Source organism: Barbus barbus, assembly GCF_936440315.1.
Source record: "Barbus barbus genome assembly, chromosome: 15".
Classification (NCBI taxonomy): domain Eukaryota; kingdom Metazoa; phylum Chordata; class Actinopteri; order Cypriniformes; family Cyprinidae; genus Barbus; species Barbus barbus.
The window spans coordinates 27,536,213-27,559,912 of NC_136743.1; the positions used below are offsets into that span (position 1 = coordinate 27,536,213).

General features: G+C 35.8%; 1 protein-coding gene across 1 annotated transcript; it reads right to left on the reverse strand.

The window, feature by feature from the left end:
- Positions 1–8,099: 8,099 nt before the first annotated feature.
- Positions 8,100–19,954, reverse strand: LOC306881601 (carboxyl-terminal PDZ ligand of neuronal nitric oxide synthase protein-like; the record flags this gene model as incomplete). The annotated part of the gene is made up of 10 exons (XM_079435772.1): positions 8,100–8,455; positions 9,855–10,026; positions 10,330–10,473; positions 11,930–12,033; positions 12,342–12,420; positions 16,697–16,805; positions 17,353–17,411; positions 17,547–17,639; positions 19,470–19,541; positions 19,850–19,954. 10 exons carry the CDS (start codon positions 19,952–19,954, stop codon positions 8,100–8,102), a joined length of 1,293 nt encoding a protein of 430 aa, XP_079291898.1.
- Positions 19,955–23,700: the final 3,746 nt, after the last annotated feature.

A 23,700-nucleotide genomic window follows, 5' to 3' on the forward strand; every position in this document is an offset into this window, starting at 1 on the left:
AAATTCAGCCTTGGTGAGCATAAGAGACAGATTACTGCCACAGTAATGTAACAGCAGGCATTTGCTGACCGAAACTGGATCTTCCTTGAAGGTGAAATGATCCTAGGTTCTCGGTTTCTAGGTTTTTGGGACTGAACCGATAATCTGTGTTAAGGCTGCCACCACTCCGGAAACTGAAACACCACAGTAAGATTCACTACACAGTAGGTTGTGCGAATAGGTGGAATCCACACCCCATAAGCAAATAGCCAAAATACCACTCAACCCCATCCATGAGGCCTCAGCAGAAAACAGAGAGACTTTTATGTCCATTCCAGGACATGCTCACCAGGAACCGAAGGACATTCTCAGCTTCGTGAAGTTATTTCTCTTTAAAAAGTATAGAAAAAAAGTTGCTGCAAAGTTGATGAATGATCCATCATTATTTGTCCCATATTTACCAGAAAACACAGAACATTCTCCTAACATTAATGTATGATTCCCATTTCTTTGTTTTTTTAGGAGCCAATTATAGAACATTATAGAAACTTTCTCTTTAGATTCTGTTTTCTGAAAACAGAGTCTAAACAGAATCCATAAACTATTAATCTCAGAATGTTCTGGGAATCAACATTTTTTAAAGACAAAAGCGTCTTTCAGTTTTTTGCCATTTTGTTTCTCTGGCAGTAATTTTACAGCAGCGTAAGGATAAATAGATTCCACTGTAGAGGAGAACAAACTGGAAAACTCAGTCACCCAGTGAATAAATACTTCCCATCTCTCTAAATTTGATTTGTTAGCCTTGGCAGATGAAACAGACACTGGACCCCCAGCATCGTTTCCTCTCTGACTGTACCTAGTGTCAATGACATGCCTGTTTTCAGCTGTCTGCTCAAGTGATCATCATTTTAACAGTAAAAGACTGTAAAAATGCCACGCTAAAACGTTCATTTGATTTCCCTTAGTGTATACAGTGAAAAACTGTAATAGATCTAATGGGACACTTCATGTTATTATACTGGTCAACTCACATATTTAGAAGTGAAAAAGAAATATAATTTGCGATGAAAATCCTGTTTGACAGCTCACATGGGTTTTCATTGAAATAACTAAGCTTCTTGTCAGCTACACTTTTTGTCACCTGTTATGTACATTGGGGCTTTATGTTACATTTTATGCTGTTATTTAATATGTATTGCATTATTTTAGTGTGTTACCATGATGGTGTTTTTTTTTTTTACCTTAACCCTCACTTTTTTCTTTTTCTTTTGTACAGGGCATCTGACCAAGTCTTATCATCAGATCCTTTGATTTCAGATGTAATTTCTGCTTGTATTTCTCTTTATGTATTTATCTATTTGTTGTGTATTAAGGAATTGTATGGCACTGATGAAAAGTTGAACCCGAAAAACTTTTGCACACAATTCTACATTTCTTAATCTCTGTGAGCTTTTGCCTGTATTTTTGTGAGGAGATCTTTTTTCCCTCTTGAATTAATTTTTAAGGCACACATCGACATGAGGCTAACTGCAGTGAACTTGATGCTGACCCACCTGCTCCTAAAAGCTATATGACAGCAAAATGACTTGACATAAATTTGCACTATATAATATTGTGAATCAAAAGCTGTTCCTCATTTGATTTGTGAATTATATTAATTAAGCTTAATTTCTCTCACCAGCCAGGAGAAGGACAGTAAGATATTGTCTCATTTGGAACATCTTATTTTATGACCTTGATTCCTGTAAAAAAACATCAAAGTAGTTTAACATATATATTTTTTTCTTGTACAGAATTTAAAATGATCAGTTAAACACATCACATTCAAAATCAAAACAACTGAAAATTAAAACTAGGAATATTTGGTCAATATTGGACAAATATGAATTTATAATGTAATTCAATCATTAAAATGTTTATTATTATTATTATTAATTATTACTAATTTAACAATGTCATACATATAATGATATTACATGGCACTAAAATTAATTAGCATTACAATGAACACATTCATAATGCTTAATAGAAAAAAGAGGGAGAAAAAAGCTTGCCAAACCATGAACCCAAAAGATGAGGAACAAAGTGGCTCTTGTAGGTGCATTTGCCCTCAGGTCAGTAAGTTTTCCCTGTATACAAAGTCCACTATGTGACTGGTGTTTATTTATATTGTGCATGGCTCCTGTCAGCTGCCTGTGGAAGAGCAGTACTGTATGTACTGTAGACCTAGAGAATCCCACTCTTTTTGGAGCACAATCATCTACTAAATAAACAACAATGTGTAATCAGCCTTTCTCTGGTATTAGCAGCTATATGTTTTACTGAATTATTTTGAAACAAAATTTACAAGCATACTTGAATGAAAAGTTTACGTAACAGAAATGTACCTAGGAACATTTAACATTTAACAATAACATTTTGTAACTCTTGGATAAAATATGTTGATATACTTTTTTTTCTTAACACTGCCCAGAATTATTGGTATTATGGAAAAAGAATTTCCAAAACAGACTCAATCATTCATGACTGATTTATTGGGCATATGAAACAAACTTATAATCACATCTAATGAGCCAACTGACACATCCTACAAAACACAAGTGACACTTACCGCTTTCTTCAGTCATAAAATCAAAGATTACCGCCTCAAAGTATTAACCTCTAAGCAAAACACAGTCCTCCTCACCTTCATGATCCATCCTGAGGGAAAATGAGCGGCTGGGGCAAGTGACCCTCTTACAGGAGCAGAAATAAACAGAGAAAAAAAAGATACAGTTTTAATTAATTATAGAGTGCAGGATCTTTTCACACAATAGTTCACTGTTTTTCACAGTAAAACCAATAAATATTTACACTAATGTGTGTGTGTGTAAAAAAAATGTATATGTATATATATATATATATATATATATATATATATATATGTCAGCAGATAGACACAGGACTCAGAGGTAAGTGTAATACAATAAACAGGTTTATTGAGTAGTAACAGAGGGGAATGAGATGAGCAGAATGTCCAGGTAAGCAGGTGGGGAATGGGAATGTCTCTAGGGGCTTATCGGAGTGTGAATGTCCTTTTTCCTTTTCCAGGGGATCCGGAGGTAACAGCGGAGCGTGGAGACGGTGGAGAACTGGAGCAGTGGAGAACAGGGATAGGAACACTGGAGCAACTGGTAAGTAGACAAAAGGTAAGTGGGTCAGGTTAGTCAACATGGAATGTTTGAGACCAGATAGTGAGTGAATGGGAGGAGTGCAGGGATATAGTGCTGTTGATGAGTGCTGACAGGTGGCGGTAATTAGAAATCAGGGGATTGGGATCTGGTGAGTGTCGTTAGCAGAGACTGCAGTTAATACACTTCTACTACAATAAAACCATGGGTAATTTTCGTTAGGGCAGTTTGACAGTTTAACATCTGAGCCTCTGTTACTAATTCGAAAAGGTCACTTAGAACTAGTAACTAAGTAACGTTGAGTTATACTCACTGTATAGGGCAATGAGAGAGAGAGGTGGACTGAGCGAGTGTGATAACCTGCATCTGATGAAGCATTCTTCAGCTCAATCTCATATTCGCAATAAATTATTGGTTAGAATGCCAGCGGAAAGCGATATCTTGGTCGTACCCGTTTCCTCTATTAAAGGTGATTTCTAATGACAGCTGTAACGGAGCCGACGAGACGAGAGACATGCGGATCCATTTGCAAGCTTTTATTAATAAACATAGTCAAATAACAGCCAGGGTCAAATCACCAGCAAACGAGTATGGCACGGGCAAGACACAAGAGTAATCCTAGGGCATGCGTGGGTCTTCGATCGGCGAACAATATCCAGAGGGCTTGAGAAGAGGGGTAGCCTGATAACCTGAGCAACAATCCAAACGAGGTACACACAGAGTCAGAAACGGAGAGACAAGGGTAAATCCACGATACAAGAGCAGGAAACAGGACACAAGACTATAAACAAAACAAACTAAACTTAGACTTACAAAACACAGAATGGCTCGGTAAGGCAGCTAACACTAGGAGAGTATTATACGCAAAACAATACTCGGCAAAGACAGAGAGGAAGTTCAAGGCTTATAAAGCTGTGTAATCAGTGCAATCAGCTGTGTGATCAGAGCAATGTGAGATTGGTGACAGCTGTGTGTCATCAGTGCAATGGATGATGGGTATTGTAGTCCGTGGGTGAAGAGCAACAGTAGTGTGGTGCAAGAGTCAATATGATGGAAGGGCGACCTCTGATGGTGAGTGTACGGAAGACCATGAAACGGATTTGTGACAACAGCGCTGCTCAATGCATTTGTTGGCTGCGTCTTAAGGTGTTGTTGAAAGTAAAAATAACTTGCTTTTTTGTAACCCTATTTCAGTCTCTTTCAATACAAAAGTCTTTACTGCTGACTCACTCATAAAAACAGTCTCTTGTTGCCATCTAATGGCGGAATAATGTAACTAATCACTATCACGAACACATGTTTCTCAATACTAAAAACTATTAAATACTTTTATTTATATAAAATATTATTTAAAGCTGCAGTCCATAATGTTTTTTGGGTTAAAAATAATCGGAAATCAATATTTGAGTACATAACCAGCCAGTGCAAAACTATCACCTTACTTCAGCCCGATTAACAACGGTTAGTTTATAATAATGTTTTCTAATTTGAGTGGTATGGGTAGGTTTTCGTGGGAAATTCGAGCATGGCACTGCGTTATTACGTCATGTCTGTAAACATAAAGAAGTTGTCCCAGCTAGTAGGCTATTGCATGTGAGGATCCTGCAGGTGGCAGATCGTTTATAGCCTTTGATCACAGCAGCTAGAATAATTCAATGTATCATTTTGATGGAGGATTGTAATCCAGAAAAGATTATGTGTTAATGAAACACGTGAATGGAATTAAATTATATTCCAGTTTTAAATGTGCTTCTGATTACTGATAGCCTGGGATTACACAAGATTTGTATTTTAAAGACAACCAGCTCGAAGGAAGCATAGTTTGTTTTTTGGGTTAAAAGAATTTCTTAATTTGAAATTCGAATGGCATGACAATTAGATTAGACAGAAATTGAAATCTACACGCTAATACACACTATACTCACCGCCGCGCAATGCTGTTGTTAACATTTATAATTTGAGAATAAAGTATAACAATAATTTGCACGGTTAGATGTGACATGAGCTAACCGATCATTAGATTTTATTACCATTGGTAGAGCGATTTATTGTAATGATTTATTGATTTTTTCCTCAGTTGGTCAGAACAAACGTGGCAGGCTTGTTACTTACTTGTTCAGATGGCAATGTACGGTGAACATTTTTATTTGGGTCATATAGTCCAAGACATAGGCTAGAATCTGTGATTCCTAAATACAGTATCCACACTGGTGCGATGACTGACAGACACACATAATCCTCAAAACATTAGATTCATCCAAATTTATGGACTGCAGCTTCAATAAACAACAACAGTCATCATCAAGTTGCTAGGCAATTCAGTCAAAAGTACAAAAGCATTGCTCTGATATAATGTAAAATTTAACTTTAGACTTTGGCCTCACCAAAACTACTTGCTGTGGAACAAATAATAGATTGAGACCAAAGACTGCCCTTTAGATTTACCCAAAATGAATTATATCTCATGTTTAACCACTATAGAGAAATCAGAGCCAGCAGCAAATTGCAGAAGAACTGGCCAGGGTAAGGCTGCTGTCGGCAGGTTTATGAGTGATGAATTGCTGCTGACGCCCTGGAGCTCACATCTCCGAAAATGTCGAAGCAAAATTTATTATTCATAAAATTACAGTGGATTTGGGTGCCCACAATGACACTCCCAAGCGGAGTGATACAAATGGAAATGGAGTTCTGTTATAGAATATCGCACCAATGGAAAAGGCTTTCAGCCAATCAGATTCTAGAACCAGAAAGCAATGATCAATAGATCATTTTCAAATCACATTTTTAAATAGGTTTTCATACCCCTGACCAAGTAACATAAGACATAAAGAGAGGTAAAATATAAAAGACAACAAAATCTTAAATGACTTTCATTTATTCAGTTTCATTCACTACAAAGGACGAAGTTAACTAAGATCCACCAACACTAGTTTATTTAAAGGAAAACGAATGCTACAACACAGCAGCCTTTAGACAAAATATGCAGTGTTAGTTTTACTTGCTACACTCTTCCCAATAAATAAAAAAATATAGTAATAGAGAAATAATGCTGATAAATACCATATGACATTATTGCACAAATACTTTCACTTGTGTTTTGACATTGGTATTACTGTCTAACAGTTCAAGCTGCTCAGCTGCAAAATTGACAGTGAAGGTCAAACATGCTTATACATTGAGTTTAACATGTTCTTTATCATTTATTTTTTCACTTTAACACTGCTGCATAACATTTTATAGTCAAGCCTGACATTAGAAATACTGGCAAATAAATCATGAAATGCCCACAAAAACAACAACAACCTAACTCGTACAGCATTATGATGAACACTGTAAAACATGTACAATAAAAAGAAAACATTTCAAATAAAAACTGTCATTGAATGCATTTATAAATATGTCTGTCCAAGTGTCCATTCATCTCTTTACAAAAAAAAAAAAAGCAAGTCTTGCTTCATTGCTCACAAACACATAGCTCATCTTCAGAAGAATAGACTGAAATGAAAGAAATCGAGGAGAGATACATGCTTTTTGAAACTCATATTAACAGAGCAGCCAACACTGTAGATATTTGGCTTTAAAGGGACAGTTCACACAAAATAATTTACTCACCCTCATATTGTTCCAAACCTGACTTACTTTCTTCTGTGGAATATAAAAGAATACCCTACCCATGAAAAATTTGGGGTGATGGGAGATGAATGTATTTGATGAAAAATGCAGTAAAAAAATAATACTATGTACAATAAAAAATCTCTTTGAGTATATTTTAAAATGTAATTCATTTCTGTGATGGTAAAGCTGGATTTTCAGCACCATTACTCCAGTCTTCAGTGTCACGTGATCCTTCAGAAATCATTCTCATCTGCTGATGCTAGAAAGTTGAAAAGAGAACTATTCCATACATTTGTAATATAATTTTTTAACATTATAAATGTCACTTTTGATAATGCATCCTTGCAAAATAAAAATATTTAAACGTATTTTTTTTTTTTAAATCTTGATGACCCCCAAAATTTGAAATTATATATTATGAAAAATGTCTCAGTTATGTTTTGTTCATGTGATGAAAGCCAATGGGGTCCAAAACAACACCAATTGAAAACCACTGACTTTCATTGTATGGACAAAAAACAATTCACAGGTTTGGGATGACATGAGAGTGAGTAAATAATGGCAGAATATTCATTTTTCATTGAAGTATGCTTTTTACACAATTTCACATTGTTCAACAATTTTCTGAGTATGATTAGGACAACCTGGACACCCACTGGCTAGGATCTGCATTACTGAATCAATCCTTTGGGATGTGTAACATCTTTTAGTTTTGTGTGTGTGTGTGTGTGTGTGTGTATATATATATATATATACATTTATTTATGGCTGTCAAATGTTTAATTACAATTAATCCAATATAAAAGTTTTTGTTTACATAATATAAGTTTGTGTACCATGTATATTTATTATGTATACATAAATACACACACATGCATGTATATATTTAAGAAAAATATGTTACGTTTATATATTAAATATATTTATATATTATATAATTTTTGTGAATATATATAATATACATGTAAATATTTAAATATTTTTAAATTAATTAAATATAAAATGTATGCTGTATGTGTGTGTCTTTATATATACATAATAAATAAACACAGTACACACACATATATTATGTAAACCATAACTTTTATTTTGGATGCAGTTAATCACGATTAATCATTTGACAGCACTAATATCTCTCTCTCTCTCTCTCTCTCTCTCTCTCTATATATATATATATGTGAAATTTTATTATATATATTTAATATATATTTTGATATTTATTTATATATTTATTCTGACAGCTGAAGCTGCAATGCAAAAGCTGAAGTGCTCAGCTGCTGCTGCTGTTCTGAGCTGTTTTTTCAGCAGGAACAGTCTCACACATGGTGCACACATTTAGTTGCCCCAGCTGTCCCGGTCATCACTCTCATCAGTGTTGGACTCATATCCAGATGCGATACCAGACTCCCTGAATCCTGGTGTGTCCAGTGTGCAGAGAAACTGGTTTCCTGGAGGAGAGCAACCACCCGACTGATCTTCATCCTGACCCTGTCCTGAGTCACGGTCCTGCTCCGGCTTCTTCTCCAGCTCTGAAGATTCTGAGAAGAAACAGAAGCCGTCGAGCCGAGCCAGGCTGTTTGAGAGAGGGAAGCCCTCGCGAGCGCTTGAGGGAGGATTCGGGTTGGGGTCACGTGATGCAGCTGGCATGTTGGCACGCAGGGCGATTTCCAGAAGGCTGTCTTGAGATCCCACTGCAGGGAGGAAATGACATCATTGCATAGTCAGTGATAGAATAACTTAGAGGTGCCATTACTGAGCCGACTTTGTCAAGATAAACATCTAATCACCAGAGTAAAAGCCTGGTACCACCAAAAATTATAACTATAGAGGTATCTATAACAATAACTATATTTGCATCAACATCAATGAACAAAAGCTCAAGCTCTTTAGGGCCAGATTTACTAAACAGGACAAATTAGTGTTAGAGCACAATTCCATAAAAGTGCCGATGGAAGGGAAAAATTCTGCAGGTGATTTATTGACAGTGCACACATTAAAGAACACGCAACCTCTCATTTCTAGGATGACCAGAGCAATCTACCAAGAGCAGCGCAAATTACCGCCTGCTTTAAGACATGCTTTTTTGGGGCGTTAAATAATACTGCAAATACTTCCAGTGAATTAACGAGTGAAAATCTTAGTAAATTGCGTTGCGTGATTCATTTAAATACTCACCTCCCATAATTTAACAGATCCAAAGGAAACTCCTACAAATGCATATTCAATAAGGTGAGTCGCAAAAATAACTGTGTCCACACCTTTTCAGCGCTAATTTCCCACTGTGTGTCTTTAGTAAATCCTGACAGTCATTTTTTAACGCCAAATGCGGCTATGCGCTGGCGCAAGCTGATAGTAAATCTGGCCCTTAGTGTTGGGTGGATTCTATTTGGCTTGGTGTGAACGGGCCTTACTGTAACACCATTTTGTTAAGAAGAACTCTTTAAAGGAATATAAGGAAAATTCTGTCATTGTTTACATGAGAGTTATTTTAAGCTTAGTACATTACATTCTACTTGCACATTTGCACAATGAAAATATTTTGTATTTTGTATAATATTGTGTGAACAATTTCAGAGATGTTCAAATGTTTACAAATATGTTTGTATTTAATCACTTATATTAATTAATTATTAAAATTAGAATAATTATTAAAAATAGATTTGTAAAGATATTACTAAAGCTCTGCATACATTAATTTTTTTTTTTTTTTTTTTACCTTTTAGATATTGTTGGTAAATTTATATTGCATGTTTCAATGTATATCCAAACACAGACAAAAACATATGTGTAAATATTACAAATCAATACCTACGAATACTACGAAAACCTGGCCTGGGACTAATTGTATGGTGCTTGTAAAGACTGTTCTCTTTCATTATAAGGAAAAGAGCAGCATGAACATTCTTCAAAACTTCTTTTGTCATCAGTGGCAAAAGGAAAGTCAAGAAAATCTTGGAACAACATAAGGATGAGTAAATGACAAGATATTAATTTTAGGGGTGAACAACAGGCTATATCATTCTTCTGCCTTGCACACATTGTGGAAACAAAGAGGAAAATCTCTCACATGTCATGAGTCTTGAGACTTACAGGGGGAATTTTTGTGTGGTTGAGTGCGGAGCTCCAGCTCTTGGACGTGTTTGACCAGCAGTGAGAGATGCTGCAGGAGTTCAGTGTTCTGCTGCAGGAGCTGCTGGACTCGAGCCTGAGCCTCCGTCCTGGCGCTGGTCTCCACCGACAGCTGCTGCTGCAGCAGAGCCACCTGCACAAACACAACAACTACTAGATTTTACTCTCTCTTAAGAAAATATCGGTGAAATATCTGTTCCCCAAAAGGTTCTTTCAGTGAACAGTTCTTTCAGAACCATTTTTTCTAACTGTGAAGAACATTTTAATACGCTAGAGAACCTTTTTCCACTGTAAAGAACCTTTTGTGGAATGAAAAGCTTCCATGGATGGTAAAGGTTCTTTGTGGAACCATTGATGCCAATAAAGAATCTTTATTTTTAAGAGTGTACAAGTCAATACAGGCAGCATGACAAAGCGATCGGACGTGTGATGTGACCTGTGCGGAGGCGGCTTGGCTCCTCTGCTCCTGCTGCTGTAACTGTCTCTGCAAGAGCTGCACCTGATGGCTCACGGACAGAGGACTGGACAGAGGAGACATCAGCCTGGACGACTCCATCACCAGCACCGGCTCTTCACTCACCTGCATGGAGAAAGTAGGAGTAGGATTAGGAGAAAGTAGTGCTGTTTACTACCTTTAACCACCAAATTAACATTAAGATGGTCTTTGCAAAGGATCAGTACAGCCTGTTAATACCTAGATGCATTAATTGTAACTTTGGGATCCATTAGTTCTTTTGAAACGTATCACACAATGAGAAAATTTTTATTTGCTAGTTAACAGGCTTGGCAGTATTGTTTCTACAACCTTCCATATTCGAGAACGATATACACTAATTGCATCCTTCCAGGAGTGGCCTGGGGTGTCTTATTTAAATCAAGTTTTTATTGTTTACATGTCTATCTGGTGCTTCTAAAACACTTAGACAAACCAATTTCATCACAAATTCATCAGTCAACACCACTGCTGAGCATTTTCCTCTGTCTCAAAAAAAATGCAGTTTGATTCCTACCAATATAAGCGTGTAACCAATCCCGTCAAATTTTTATATGATGTCTAAGACGGAGAACATGGTTTGAGTAACATCAGCAACACATTATTGCTGTTTGATATCACAGCCAAGCCAAAGGCTATAATAATATCAAATATTAAACCACTATGTTAAATCACTATCAGAAGTGAGTTTAACTGAACAGACAGAACCCAAAATCTATATTATCCGTATTATCTATATTATACTATATTAAATCTATATATATAATAAATATAATCCGCTCACAAACTGAATTTGATTACAGTGAAAAATCACGTGAAACTCAGGCCTAAAGGAAATGTAAAAAATGACTGGTCTCATATTGGCATTAGTTTGAAAACCTCCTCAGCAGATTCATAGAACCGATCAAAGAACACACAACCTCAGCCGTATCAAAGCAAGTCATGTTGCAAACCATTACAAAAGCTTTAACCTCCTAAAAACTCCCCAGTGATCGAATGTGTCAGCATCGACAGCTTTCATATCTTTTCAAGCCAAAATTCTAAAAGCATCTAAAATGTGTTTCCTTAAATGCATAATTTATAAATAATCCCCATCATAACTGGAAGAAGTTTGCATGTTAATAAACAAGACTTATTTTAAACTACCCTAAATTTCATTTTAAGGAATTCAAATTATTCTGACAAGATGTCAAAGAATTACATGATACTTTAACTAAACTTGGCTGGTAATTATTCATCTTTTAGTCCTACTTGTGATCATGGCCCAATTTCTGCCCTATAAACCATGTAGGATGAGCAAACTGTAGCATCTATAAATAACTGAAAACAGGCAAAACTTGAGCTATATTTAAAAACACAACACCTGAGATCTCTTCTGCCTTCCAGTTTTGTCTAAAAAAGCAAGGCTTTCTGTTGGTATACATTTTACTGAGTCAATATAAAAATTATGTAATTGATGAGGAAAAATGAATACAACTGGACAGTGGACACACATTTCTTTCAGATGTTCTGCTAAACTTTAAGGTCAGACAGAGGACTTTACCTTTTCATCTTTCTCTAGCCCAGTGTTGCTTGATTTCTCAGCGGTGCCGCCAGCAACTGCAGTCTCGTCTTTGCTTCTCTCCTCCTCACCTTTCACAAGCCATGCTGCAATTCAGATTAATCACATCATTTAGAATGAAAATAAAAAACAATCACTTACCAGTTTACCATTACAAATTATTTTAGAACTGGTCAAAAGTATCATTTATTTTTCAGTACACAGACCATATTTTCTTATACAAAATAAATATCTAAGTTGCTTTGAAACTGTGATCAAGATATTTAATTTGTATTTTGCTGATTTGAATTATTTTAATTTGTCTCCAATGCAAGTGCCACACAATGAAAGCTCAGATGAAACGTGGTTCATGTTTGATAAAATGAAATGTGAGTGAAAGTCAATGTCTCCTCACCGTCAGCATTGTCTAGACTCTGTTTATGGCACACCTCAAACGCCTGACCCACGGTCCGCACAATCCTCATGGCTTGGCTCTGAGACACAGACAGCAGATCTTTAAGCAACCAGGGTTTATTGAACATGTCAAACATGCTTTTCCCCATGCAGGTAAACATCTGTAGATTTTCAGTTGATACGGGACAAAAAGCTGTACTTGGAGAGACAGAAGAATTAATTCACCTTCAACAGAGGAAAAGAGATTTATAGGAATGAATGACAGATATAAGGAAAAGAGAAGGCGTGAGAGAGGGAGAACATTACACCCATAAGTTAATTCCACATTATAGTGGTGCTGTCAAAGTGATGGATTAGTTCATTTCAGATGGGCCCTGGTGCTGTGAACAAAACCCAAGCCAAAGACACTCATATCAAGCAGCTTATGCCAACGTCACTTTCTTTTTCTGTAGAAAACAAACAATTTGTTGCTGGTTAAAAATATCCAACGAGACAAAGTTTGCAACAGAATTATTTAAAATCGCACTGAATAATAGTATTTTTATTTTTTTTTCATTAAATTTAATTGTTAAAGGGATAGTTCACCTAAAAATGAAAATCTGTTTTTAATTATTCACTCTCATGTCGCTCCAAACCTGCAAGACCTTCGTTCATCTCCGGAAAACAAATTAAGATATTTTTGATGAAATCCAAGAGCTTTCTGACTCTGCATAGACAGCAATGCAACTGCCACGTTCAAGGCCCAGAAAGGTAGTAAGAACTTTGTTAAAATAGTCCATCTGACATCAGTGATTCAACCTGAATTTTATGAAGCTAAGAGAATACTTTTTGTGTGCAAAGAAAACAAAAATAACTTTATTCAACAATTTCCATGTCAGTTATCTTCCATGTCAGTCTTCGCCACAGCCTTACTACATTTCTGTGTCTTGATCGTGATAGTACCCTTGCTGTCTATGCAGGGTCAGAAAGCTCTTGGGTTTCATCAAAAATTTCTTAATTTGTTTTCTGAAGATGAAAAAAGGTCTTACGGGTTTGGAACGACATGAGGGTGAGTAATTAATGACAGAATTTTCATTTTTGGGTGAACTATCCCTTATCAGTTAAACTATCAGTTAAATTATTGTGTTGATTTAGAGTAACTCAATTTTGTATGTGCAGAAAACAGTTTAATGTGCAGAAAATTATTATTTTTTTTAGTGATTTTTATATTTTTTTGTACATTTTTGTACATTTTACACTCACACACACACACAAACACACACGTTGTGTTTCCATGTTTTATGGGGACATTTTCATACTGTACAAACTGTATTTTCTATTGCCCTACACCTAAACCTACCCCTCACAGGAAACTTTCAGCATTTTTTGATTTTCAAAAAACATTTTGGATGATTTATAAGCTTGTTTCCTCTTGTGGACTAAAAATGTCCACACAAGGTTAAAATTTACTGGTATTCCTATACTTGTGGGGACATTTGGTCCCCATAACATGATAAATACCAGGTACACACACACACACACAGACACACGTTTGTTTCTGTAAATTGTGGGGACTTTCCATAGACTTCTATTACTTTTATACTGACCAAACAATATTTTTTATCCCCTAACCCTAAACCTACACTTTACAGAAAACCTGTTTGCTCTGTTACACTTTCAGATAAACATAATTTACTATTTTTAATAATTTTTTCCCTTGTGGCAGGTTGGTCCCCACAATGTCAAAAATTTCAGGTTTTGCTATCCTTGTGGGGACATCCCCACAATGTAGCATAAACAAGTACACACACACACACACACACACACACACACACACACACATATATACAGTATAAAGCCTATATAGTGTATGTCACGCCCATGGACTGTCTGTGTCTGCTTTTCTCCCCATGTGCTCCCCGTGACCTAGTTTCTCCCTCTTGTTGAGTGTCTCATTTGATTCACCTGTGTCCCGTTCATTACCCCTCGTTAAACCCTGTATTTATAGTGTTGTCTGCCCCTTGATTCCTTTGTCTGGTGTTATACGTCTAGATGTGCTACGCGTGTCTTCTTCCTGCCTGTCTGTGTTACCCTTTTGATTTTTATTAAAGACTGTTATTTGAGATTATCCCTTGTCTCCACATTCCTCGATTCCTCACAGTAGGCATTGCTGACAGAACAACGGACCCACAAAATAGCTTATTTACGTGTTTCCCCTCTGTTTGATTTCCGCGTTTTGTTCAGTGTTTTGTTTTCTATTTTTCCTTATGGATCACCTCGCCTCGTTATTCACCTCCCTAGCCCGTAAGGATCTTTCCCTTGTGGAGTATGCGGTTGAGTTCAGCCAGCTCGCCGTTCTAACAGCATTTGACGACGTTGCGCTGAACACACTGTTGTAGATCAGGGCTAACTACCATCGCCCCGTCGACCTCCCAGACACCACTGGACTGAGCTGGAGGGAGGCGTCTATCCGGTATCTGGAGAGTGTCCTGCCCCAATCCAGAGCACAGCCAGACCCAGAGCCCAGCCCACCATCTAACCTTAGTGGGCTTGGTGGGCAAACGAATCTAAATTTGGTATGTATGCAAATTGTATGATATCTAAGGTACACATTTCTAGTAATTGTGCAGTTATTTCTCATTGTATTTTCTGAAAGTTTTGGAATATTTTCCCTCTCCCCAAATTTGTCATTACCAAAACACCATAATATATCATTGACCATTCAGATTTCAAAGCTTAATTTGAATTTAAAAAGGTTTAATTAGTTTGTACACTAGTTAGTTTATACATTGAACCAAACACTATCATAACATCTTAGTTGATAATTCAACACTTTATTTTTGACAAAACATCCCATGTTTCGGTAGTGACAGCACATTTTCAGTAGTGACAGAAATGTTTTGTTAGCGACTACATCACATTAGAGAATTTTAACTCGCATACTAAAACACTGCTTAAACATACTAAAATACAAAAAATTTGCATAATTGTACTAAAATTGTGTTTATTTCCAGTGTTGGGGGTAACACACTACAAGTAACGCGAGTTACGTAATCAGATTACTTTTTTCAAGTAACTAGTAAAGAAACGCATTACTTTTTACAAGAAAACATCTGAGTTACTTTTTCAAAAAAGTAACGCCAGTTACTTTTTTCCCATTTATTGACTGCCAAGTTTATTCATAATTGTTTTTTGGTGTGAAAGGGCTTTTACATTTGCTATAAATAGAACTTCTTATATTAAAAACAAACAATCAAGCCCTGCTCATATTTAAAAAGCAACGCAAATGTAACGTAACGCATTACTTTCCATAAAAAGTAACTAAGTAACGTAATTGGTTAATTTTTTAGGGAGTAACGCAATATTGTAATGCATTACCTTTAAAAGTAACTTTCCCCAACACTATTTATTTCCCCCAAATAAAAGATTGTTTGTTCCCTTTGTTCACTACCAAAACAATAATGACATGTTTTGGTCGTGACTGTTTCGGTAATGACAATTTTATTGTTTAAAGTTGCTACTGATCCTATTTAAAAAGATGCTAATCAGCACATGGATACCTAGCACAGTGGTACACATATTAAAACTAAATGTTATGGAATAACACCTAAAAAAAGTATGCTAATTGCAGAAAAAGGTGTTCAGTAGTGACGCGCCTTAAAGTTACACACAGATTTTCAGACTTTTGAAAACAATTTACCTCAAAATGATGGGACCTATCTACTCACACCTTGTAGCTATAAGAGAGGGGGGGACAGGAATATTTCCTGATCATAAATTTAGGGGTGTACTTAAAGTCTCAGTCAATGGACTAAAACATACGCTCTTTCGGTAGTGACATGAAATTGCGGACATTTTTTTTTAGACAAAGTTTAATGATTTACAAAGAAAATATAAAATAATTTGTTTTTTACTTTTTTTTAAAAAGTCAAAAAGATATTTAAAAACAACAACAACAACAACAACGAAATAAAATGCAAAAAAAATCATTTTCAAAATGATGACATGCAGGTAAGTTCGGTCATTCTTGGGATTTTGATTAGTTGACATTAGCAATTCTGCTCATTTGCCATCATGATCATCAATTGTCACAAAGATAATGTAACAAAAATTTAAAATGCATCAAAGAAAGCCAAATGTTAAGTCTGTACGGCATAAAACTCTCTCACATTAGTCCTGGACCAGCAAGCCATCCTTAGTACTCCTTAGTGTCATCTCATGAATAATAAAACTAAATAACTGATCTCATCAGAATGAATCCTCCACTAAGACATTCCACCTTACCATTTCCATTCCTGCGCAATCAATCAATATTATTTAACATATTTGTGCAGATATTAAATGTCAGTGCATTTCCAGTATTATGGTGATGTTTACCTTTCTCTTCGATTTGAAGACATTGCAGCGGAACACATTGCTTTTCTTGTCTCTTGCTATGTAACTGAATATCTTCAGGTCCTGTGAGTCATGAGAGACGTAAAATATTCTGTAAAAAAAAAAAAAGACTAATGAGCTGCAGCAATTGACCTTAAAACTGTCTCATTGCCATGGCAACAACAAGGCCAACGTGCTCTTCACTGACTTGATCCCTTTGACATGTCATAAAACATTACAGAAATGCATTAAATGTGCTCACTAGATTTTGAAAGTGCAACAGCTTTTGGAATACAACAGTAAATGTTAGTGTTACATTACATTGGCATCAAACTGAAACACTAGAAATAGATCCATTTCAGAACAAACATGTTGGTAATAAATGACATTGTTTTAACACAAAACTAGAGTGGACTGGCACTAGTCAACACTAATAATGTTACTGTTAAACAGTGTGTTTATGTGCACTGGAGACTGGTGGTTGCTATGGGGATTTCGAAAGACATTCTGTTTTTTGTTGCAGCTCACAGAGCAAAATGATTTTGATGTGACGTGTGCATGCAAAATGATAAAGGTCATCAAACCCCACAGGCCATGTCACTCCAGTCATGAGCAAAATTAGTAATCAAAACTATGCAAATAAACTGTGGTTAAATTACCTGAAAATGGGGTCCTGGGCCAGTGTCACTTGGCTTTCATCCCAGCTATAGTCATATTTCTAACATAAATATATAGCACATTTAGTCAAGAAATGTGTTCATAATTAATTGTATATACAGAATAAATTGTACAGAATATACAGCATCAGAAATGACTGTTATTATAAAATTGCATGGAGAAAAAAAATAGAAACCTTTTTCTTCTTCCGCAAAACCACCTTGACACCATCCACTGACACAATAAGGTTGACTTTCTTCTTCTTGATGTTCTTAATTTTAAACTCATACTGAAAATGATAGAAAGCATGATGGGTTGAATTAAAACATGAATCATGACATGAACCTTACACTTAAAAAAATGGCAACCTAAAAATAGTAACATTTAAATTAAGTAGTTTTATTCAAAAAAAAAAAAAAAAAGTGTGTGTGTATATATATATATATATATACAGTATATAGACACACACACACACACACACACACACGTATTGTATATACTAGTTAATTATTATTATTTTTTTTTTTTTACAGTGAGGCTTATACGGGTCATTTTTGACCCGAACAAGTGTCATGTTTTGTTTTTAACAGTCCACAACAGTTGATTTTTAATGAACACACAACATGCTATATAGATCTGAGGGGGACATCCAAAAACAACATATGAAATGCGTATGAATTTATCATTTATCAGGCTACTTAAAATCTTAAAGTTACTTAAATCTCAAATCAAACAGATGATCAATGTCTAGGACACTTGAGCAACTTGCACTGATAAGAGATTTATCAAGATATCAACCACCAATCAAGATGCTATTGCTTTGCTTCTGGAAGACTTGCTAGCTCTGTTAGATGCAGACAGCATGAATAATCAAAGACTAGGAAATAAACAGGAAATCCATAGGGGTGGGAATAAAGGCGACGCACTAGGCATACTGAAGAGTGGCTGGGTTAAAAGAGTTCTCTTTCATCTCAAGCTTTGATTAATGCTAACATGGACCACTAAGGCGAGCTATTTTCTAAGAAGCTTGTTACTCCGGCTGCTCTCAGTTCTCTCCAAAATACATAAAACAGGGTGATATCTAAAAAAACTTGAGCACTAAGATATACTTCTGACTTTATCAATTGATTTATCAACAGGAAAAGTTCCCTGAAGAGAAATCTTGTGCAAATAAGTCTAAACATTGCACAAACACATTTTCTTTGATGGAGCAAAGTCGATTAAGCTAAACTGTACTGCTGCTGCCAGCACACTGGTGCAATCTCATAAATACTGGACCCCTGAGAAGAGAAGACATGAACAAACAGTCTTTACACTGGTACTACATTATAAACACGAACCACCTGCCTGACCTAATAAATAGGAATTTTCATCATTTCAGAGTGTGAATGCATAAAGTTTCCCTATCAGGACCCATTCTTCCGAGCAAAACGTATAATCATTAAGAGCTTTGAAAAACTCTGAGAATTATGTTACATGGTTACAACGACATGTTATAATGTAAAATGAAGAAAGAAAAAAAAACATTAATTTTGCACTGCTTCTAGCCAAGGTCACATATCAAAATAAATGTCATTGAGCATGTACTGTTTACACACTCTCAGAAGATCTAGCTTTCACTGAAGATGCTCTTTGGATCATTTTCAAATCATTCTGGAGAAAAGACCGTCTGGCTTTACACAAGATTTTGGAGCACATGCATCTAGAATCCGATCAAAAGACATTCTGACATGGTCATTTTTCAGTTATTTCAGTTAATTATCATTGTTTTTGTTGTTTCTTTAACATGTTTGTTCTTGACTGATAATAATATAAATAATTATAATTATTTTTGTTTTGTCGATATTACTGTTCATTATTGATGATCAAATTATGCTATCATTATACTGTATAATGCTAAGTATTCATATATAATATTATAATACATAATACAATATATCAATACTCTATAGTCAACCTATATGCTAATAACTGGTAATATCATCATTGTAAAACACTGTGAATCAGTCATTTGTGAGCAAGATATGCTATTAATTCATCATTCTTTCAAAAAAGTCAACTGTCCGCATCCTTATGAAGATTTCCCTATACTTCATTTGTCAAATTCAGGAACTCGTACCCGTATTCGTCTCATAGCAGCCAATATTTCAATCCTGCTTTTGGGTCGCACAATGTCCAGGCTCCCGATGAACTGTGGCAGAAGAGGTTAAACAAGTAACATAAGATAAACAGTATATTGTGGGAAATAGACAATGATTTGCATTCATGCCAGTGCAACAGGTGAAGTACAGTTAGGCACTTAATGGGGAAGTCAGTGTCCATGTAAATATAACACATTAATAAAGTAATTACAATGACAGTGGGCTGTTACAATCCCTTCAACATGATAATTACACGATATAACTAGCATATTTAGTACTCATAATGCAAAGACTTGGTAGCAGGTGAAGTATTAATACACTAATGAAGTGCGAGTCATTTAATAAACTGCATTTTTACCTTCACCTCGAATGTGAGCCCATGCTGGAACTGGCCATCATTATCAGCAGGAGTCCTCTGATCCACTGAGTCATCAACCAAATTATATTTACTCTTCTCCAGCATCGTTTTATGGTATGGAAATATCGTTCGATACCTGTATTTACTCAAAACACGCTGAAGCCTCCTGGCTGCACTGATTTCTGAAGGGTTTCTCACAGAAAGATGACGGCGGTCCTGTAAATGTCCAAAGGCAAAGGCAGAGATGCTCGTCCTCAGAGGGATCCAGCAGCATCATTTACAGTAAATATGACCTCAGTGTTTGTTTCACAGCCGCTGACTGTTAGCACGCAAAGTCTGGATTTGCAGCATGATGATAAATATCCCACCTGTCCCCGTTGGCGCAGACTGTCCCTTAATGTATATATTTACGGGTCTTACTATGAAGAAGGCTTCTCTATTAATATTCATCAGACAAGCATTCGCCATTGGAAGGTTATCAAGCAATATTAGCTCGACCTGAGTCATATTCATGAGGCACACATTCCCCATAGGAAGGTTTCCAAGCAAGGGGTTAAATTAATATTCATTTGCCAACCTTCAGCGTAGTAGTATTCATATAATTCACGTCCATGATTTCAAAAAGGTTTGTGTAAAGCCTCAGTATCAGGCTGTGAAATATACCGGACTTGAACCACTTATGAAGTGTTGCTGACATCTTGTGGTTAAAAAGATGGCGCTTGATGAGTGGATTACTTATATCCAAACTGACAGACTTAACCTAAGCCTGTAGGCCTATTTAAACGGGATTTGACCAGTCCCAGTGTTTAAAATGTGTTGCTCTAAATAGCTAACCGAATATATCTAAACTAGAAACTGTTGTGTGTGTGTGTGTGTGTGTGCTTGTTTATACATTGTGGGGACCAAATCCCACAAGGATAGGAACATTTAGACATTTGGGACCAACCTGAGGTAAGGGATTTTTTTTTAAACAATTAAAAATAGTAAATGGTGTTTAGCCTATATGAAAGTGAAACAATGCAAAAAGGTTTTCTGTAAGGGGTAGGTTTAGGGTTATGTCCCCACAATCATAATAATTTCAATAATTTTTGACCTTCTGGGGTCCCCATAAAACATAGAAACCTGTGGAATTTGAAACTAAATTAAGAAGTCATTTCAGACTAAATTAGATATTATGCAATAGCATCACCACAATGTTTCTTATTCTTTCCACTTCTTTACTCTTAGTGCTAAATGTCTTCTTTCCACCTACCTAATGTGAGTGATCAAATCATTTCTTTTTTGTGCAACTGAAACAGGATGTTGTTCTTACGCCCACTTCCTCCCTATAAGCAGTTTCAGTGTTGTTAGTAAACACTTAAAAAATACTTGTAAATTTTACAGAAAAAATACTGTTAACACATGTTAACTGGTTAATATAAGTTACCCTTTCAATATACAAAAAAAAAAAAAAACAAATAAATTAAAATAAATAAATAAAATCTAACAAAACACTCCGCTTCGCATCACCACCTCGAATGTACGTTAGCTAAATGGCCCGTTGTTAATTATTTCCAACTACAATACTGTGAAATGTATGGTGTTTGAAGTAACAGCTATACATTACTGTGCAATTATGTTTTAAAACAGTAAAAGGACTTTCCCAGAAGTTGCTGTGTGACGCATCATATATGGTTTTATTTTTATTTATTTTTTCCAATTTTTTTTTATCAACAATAATTTACATTTGGATGTTTTGCATTATATTTTATGTTATTTAGTGTTTTAAATATTATTTTGAGTGCTGGAAATGTTTTATGGACAGGCCACAATAACTCTAGTTCAATACAGCTTTCAGTTTGACCACCTTAGCTGGTGGTTATCAGTACATTTTTATGGTAAAACACAGATTTTTTTTAGGCTTGGTATTAACATGATATAATTTCACTTTTAAACCTGCTCTGTCTTTTTGCTCTCTTTGCCTCCAATTAGCATTTTAATGGGCTGTTGCCTAACAAGATGAACACTTAGTCTGCCTCACTGATGCAGCTTTTGATATTTCAGGCGTCATTATCAAAACTTTCTCCATTTATAGAGACAAGAATGACCTTAATGTTCTTTTGGCTCACGGGTCTACATCTCAAGGTGTTGAGAGACTTGCGTCATCATGCTGAACTTGATTGTGATGTGACTATAAATAAGTGCGCACAATAACACAGCAAACATGCACACTGCTTGACACACTATGTTTTCACGGTACAGAAACAGGTGAGGAGATTCTGTCTCAGAACGCACTGTACCTATTGAGTTTTTGATCTTATTACTTCAGGGGACTATGAGGCTTGTTGTTCCACAGTTCATCTTTTGTCAATTTGAGCTCAAATCAGTGTAACAGCCCCCTTCAGAGATGAAGAAAGAAAGAAGAGGGAGAAATGGAGTGAGAACACAGGACAGACATAATGTGAAGGATGAATGTGAATATTCCCTTAGAAAAATGTTAGCTTGATAACAGCAGGATGCTAATTGAAGCCAATCAGTTGTAATTGTTGCATTTTCAGTAAAGCTAAAGTACCCATCATGTATCAGAGGCTTGAACTGGGAGATTTTTCACTCGTCATTGAAAAATGAGTACACTGAAAAAATAGCCGGGGTGTGAAAACATTTTGAATTTGAAGATCAAGGTAAATTTAACTTAATTTGTCTTCTGAAAAAGTATCTTCAGTACCTTCTGAAGGGCAGTACTAAATGAAAAAAATATGATATTTAGGCAAAACAAGAAAAATGTACTCATCTTCATTCTGTTCAAAAGTATTCACGCTCTGGCTCTTAATGCATGGCTTTTCCTTCTGGAGCATCAGTGAGCATTTGAACCTTCTGTAATAGTTGCATATGAGTCCCCCAGTTGTCCTCAGTGTGAAAAGATGGATCTCAGAATCATACAGTCATTGTTGGAAAGGGTTCAAATACACAAAAATGCTGGAAAACGAAAGAATTGTGGGACCTGAAGGATTTTTCTGAGGAACAGCAGACAGTTTAACTGTAACAAGGGACTCATGAACAACTATCACTAAACAAAAAAAACACAGCTTTGGATCGTTCAGGTAACAACACAGTATTAAGAATCAAGTGTATGTAAACTTTTGAACGGGGTCATTTTTATAAATTCAAATTATATACACAATTATTTTCTCTTGTGGATATATGGTATGGAAACATCTTTTATGTGAAATATCTTATTCAGGTCAGTACTAAATAAACAATTACATGCATTTTGAATGATTCATTTTGACTTCAACTGTATATATATATATATATATATATATATATATATATATATATATGACATTACAATAAAAAAATAAATCCCCATAATCCCTCTGTGTTTATGTTTAAACAAATGTTGAGGGTAAAGTGAGGGATTAAAAATAAACAGTAGTTAAAACCCTCACTCCACCTTCCTGGCCGACAGATTTTTGAGGACTTCCTCATCACCAGCTCATGTTCGGGAATAGTGGCTACAAATGATCCACAGTCATGCGGAACAATAGAGACAAAAAAACATTAACAATTTCTCTGAAATCTGTCCCCTCCGTATATATCGCTCCTCTATTGTGTCTGCATGCTTAAGTGTGACTTCACCACACACAGCCCTGAGTTATGAATAACTTCTGCGGGGAGGTGGGTGTATGTCACCTTAAACAGCAGCAGTGACTAAACGTGGCAGTATTTACTGCAAATAGCTGTGACATGGCAGTCTGTTGACATTGTTGTTCATTTCATAGCACTTACCATAATCACACTGCCAAAATAGAAAGTGCACCACATCCTCAGACCTCTTTAGAAGATGTAAATGTCCTCTTCCTGTAAGAGAG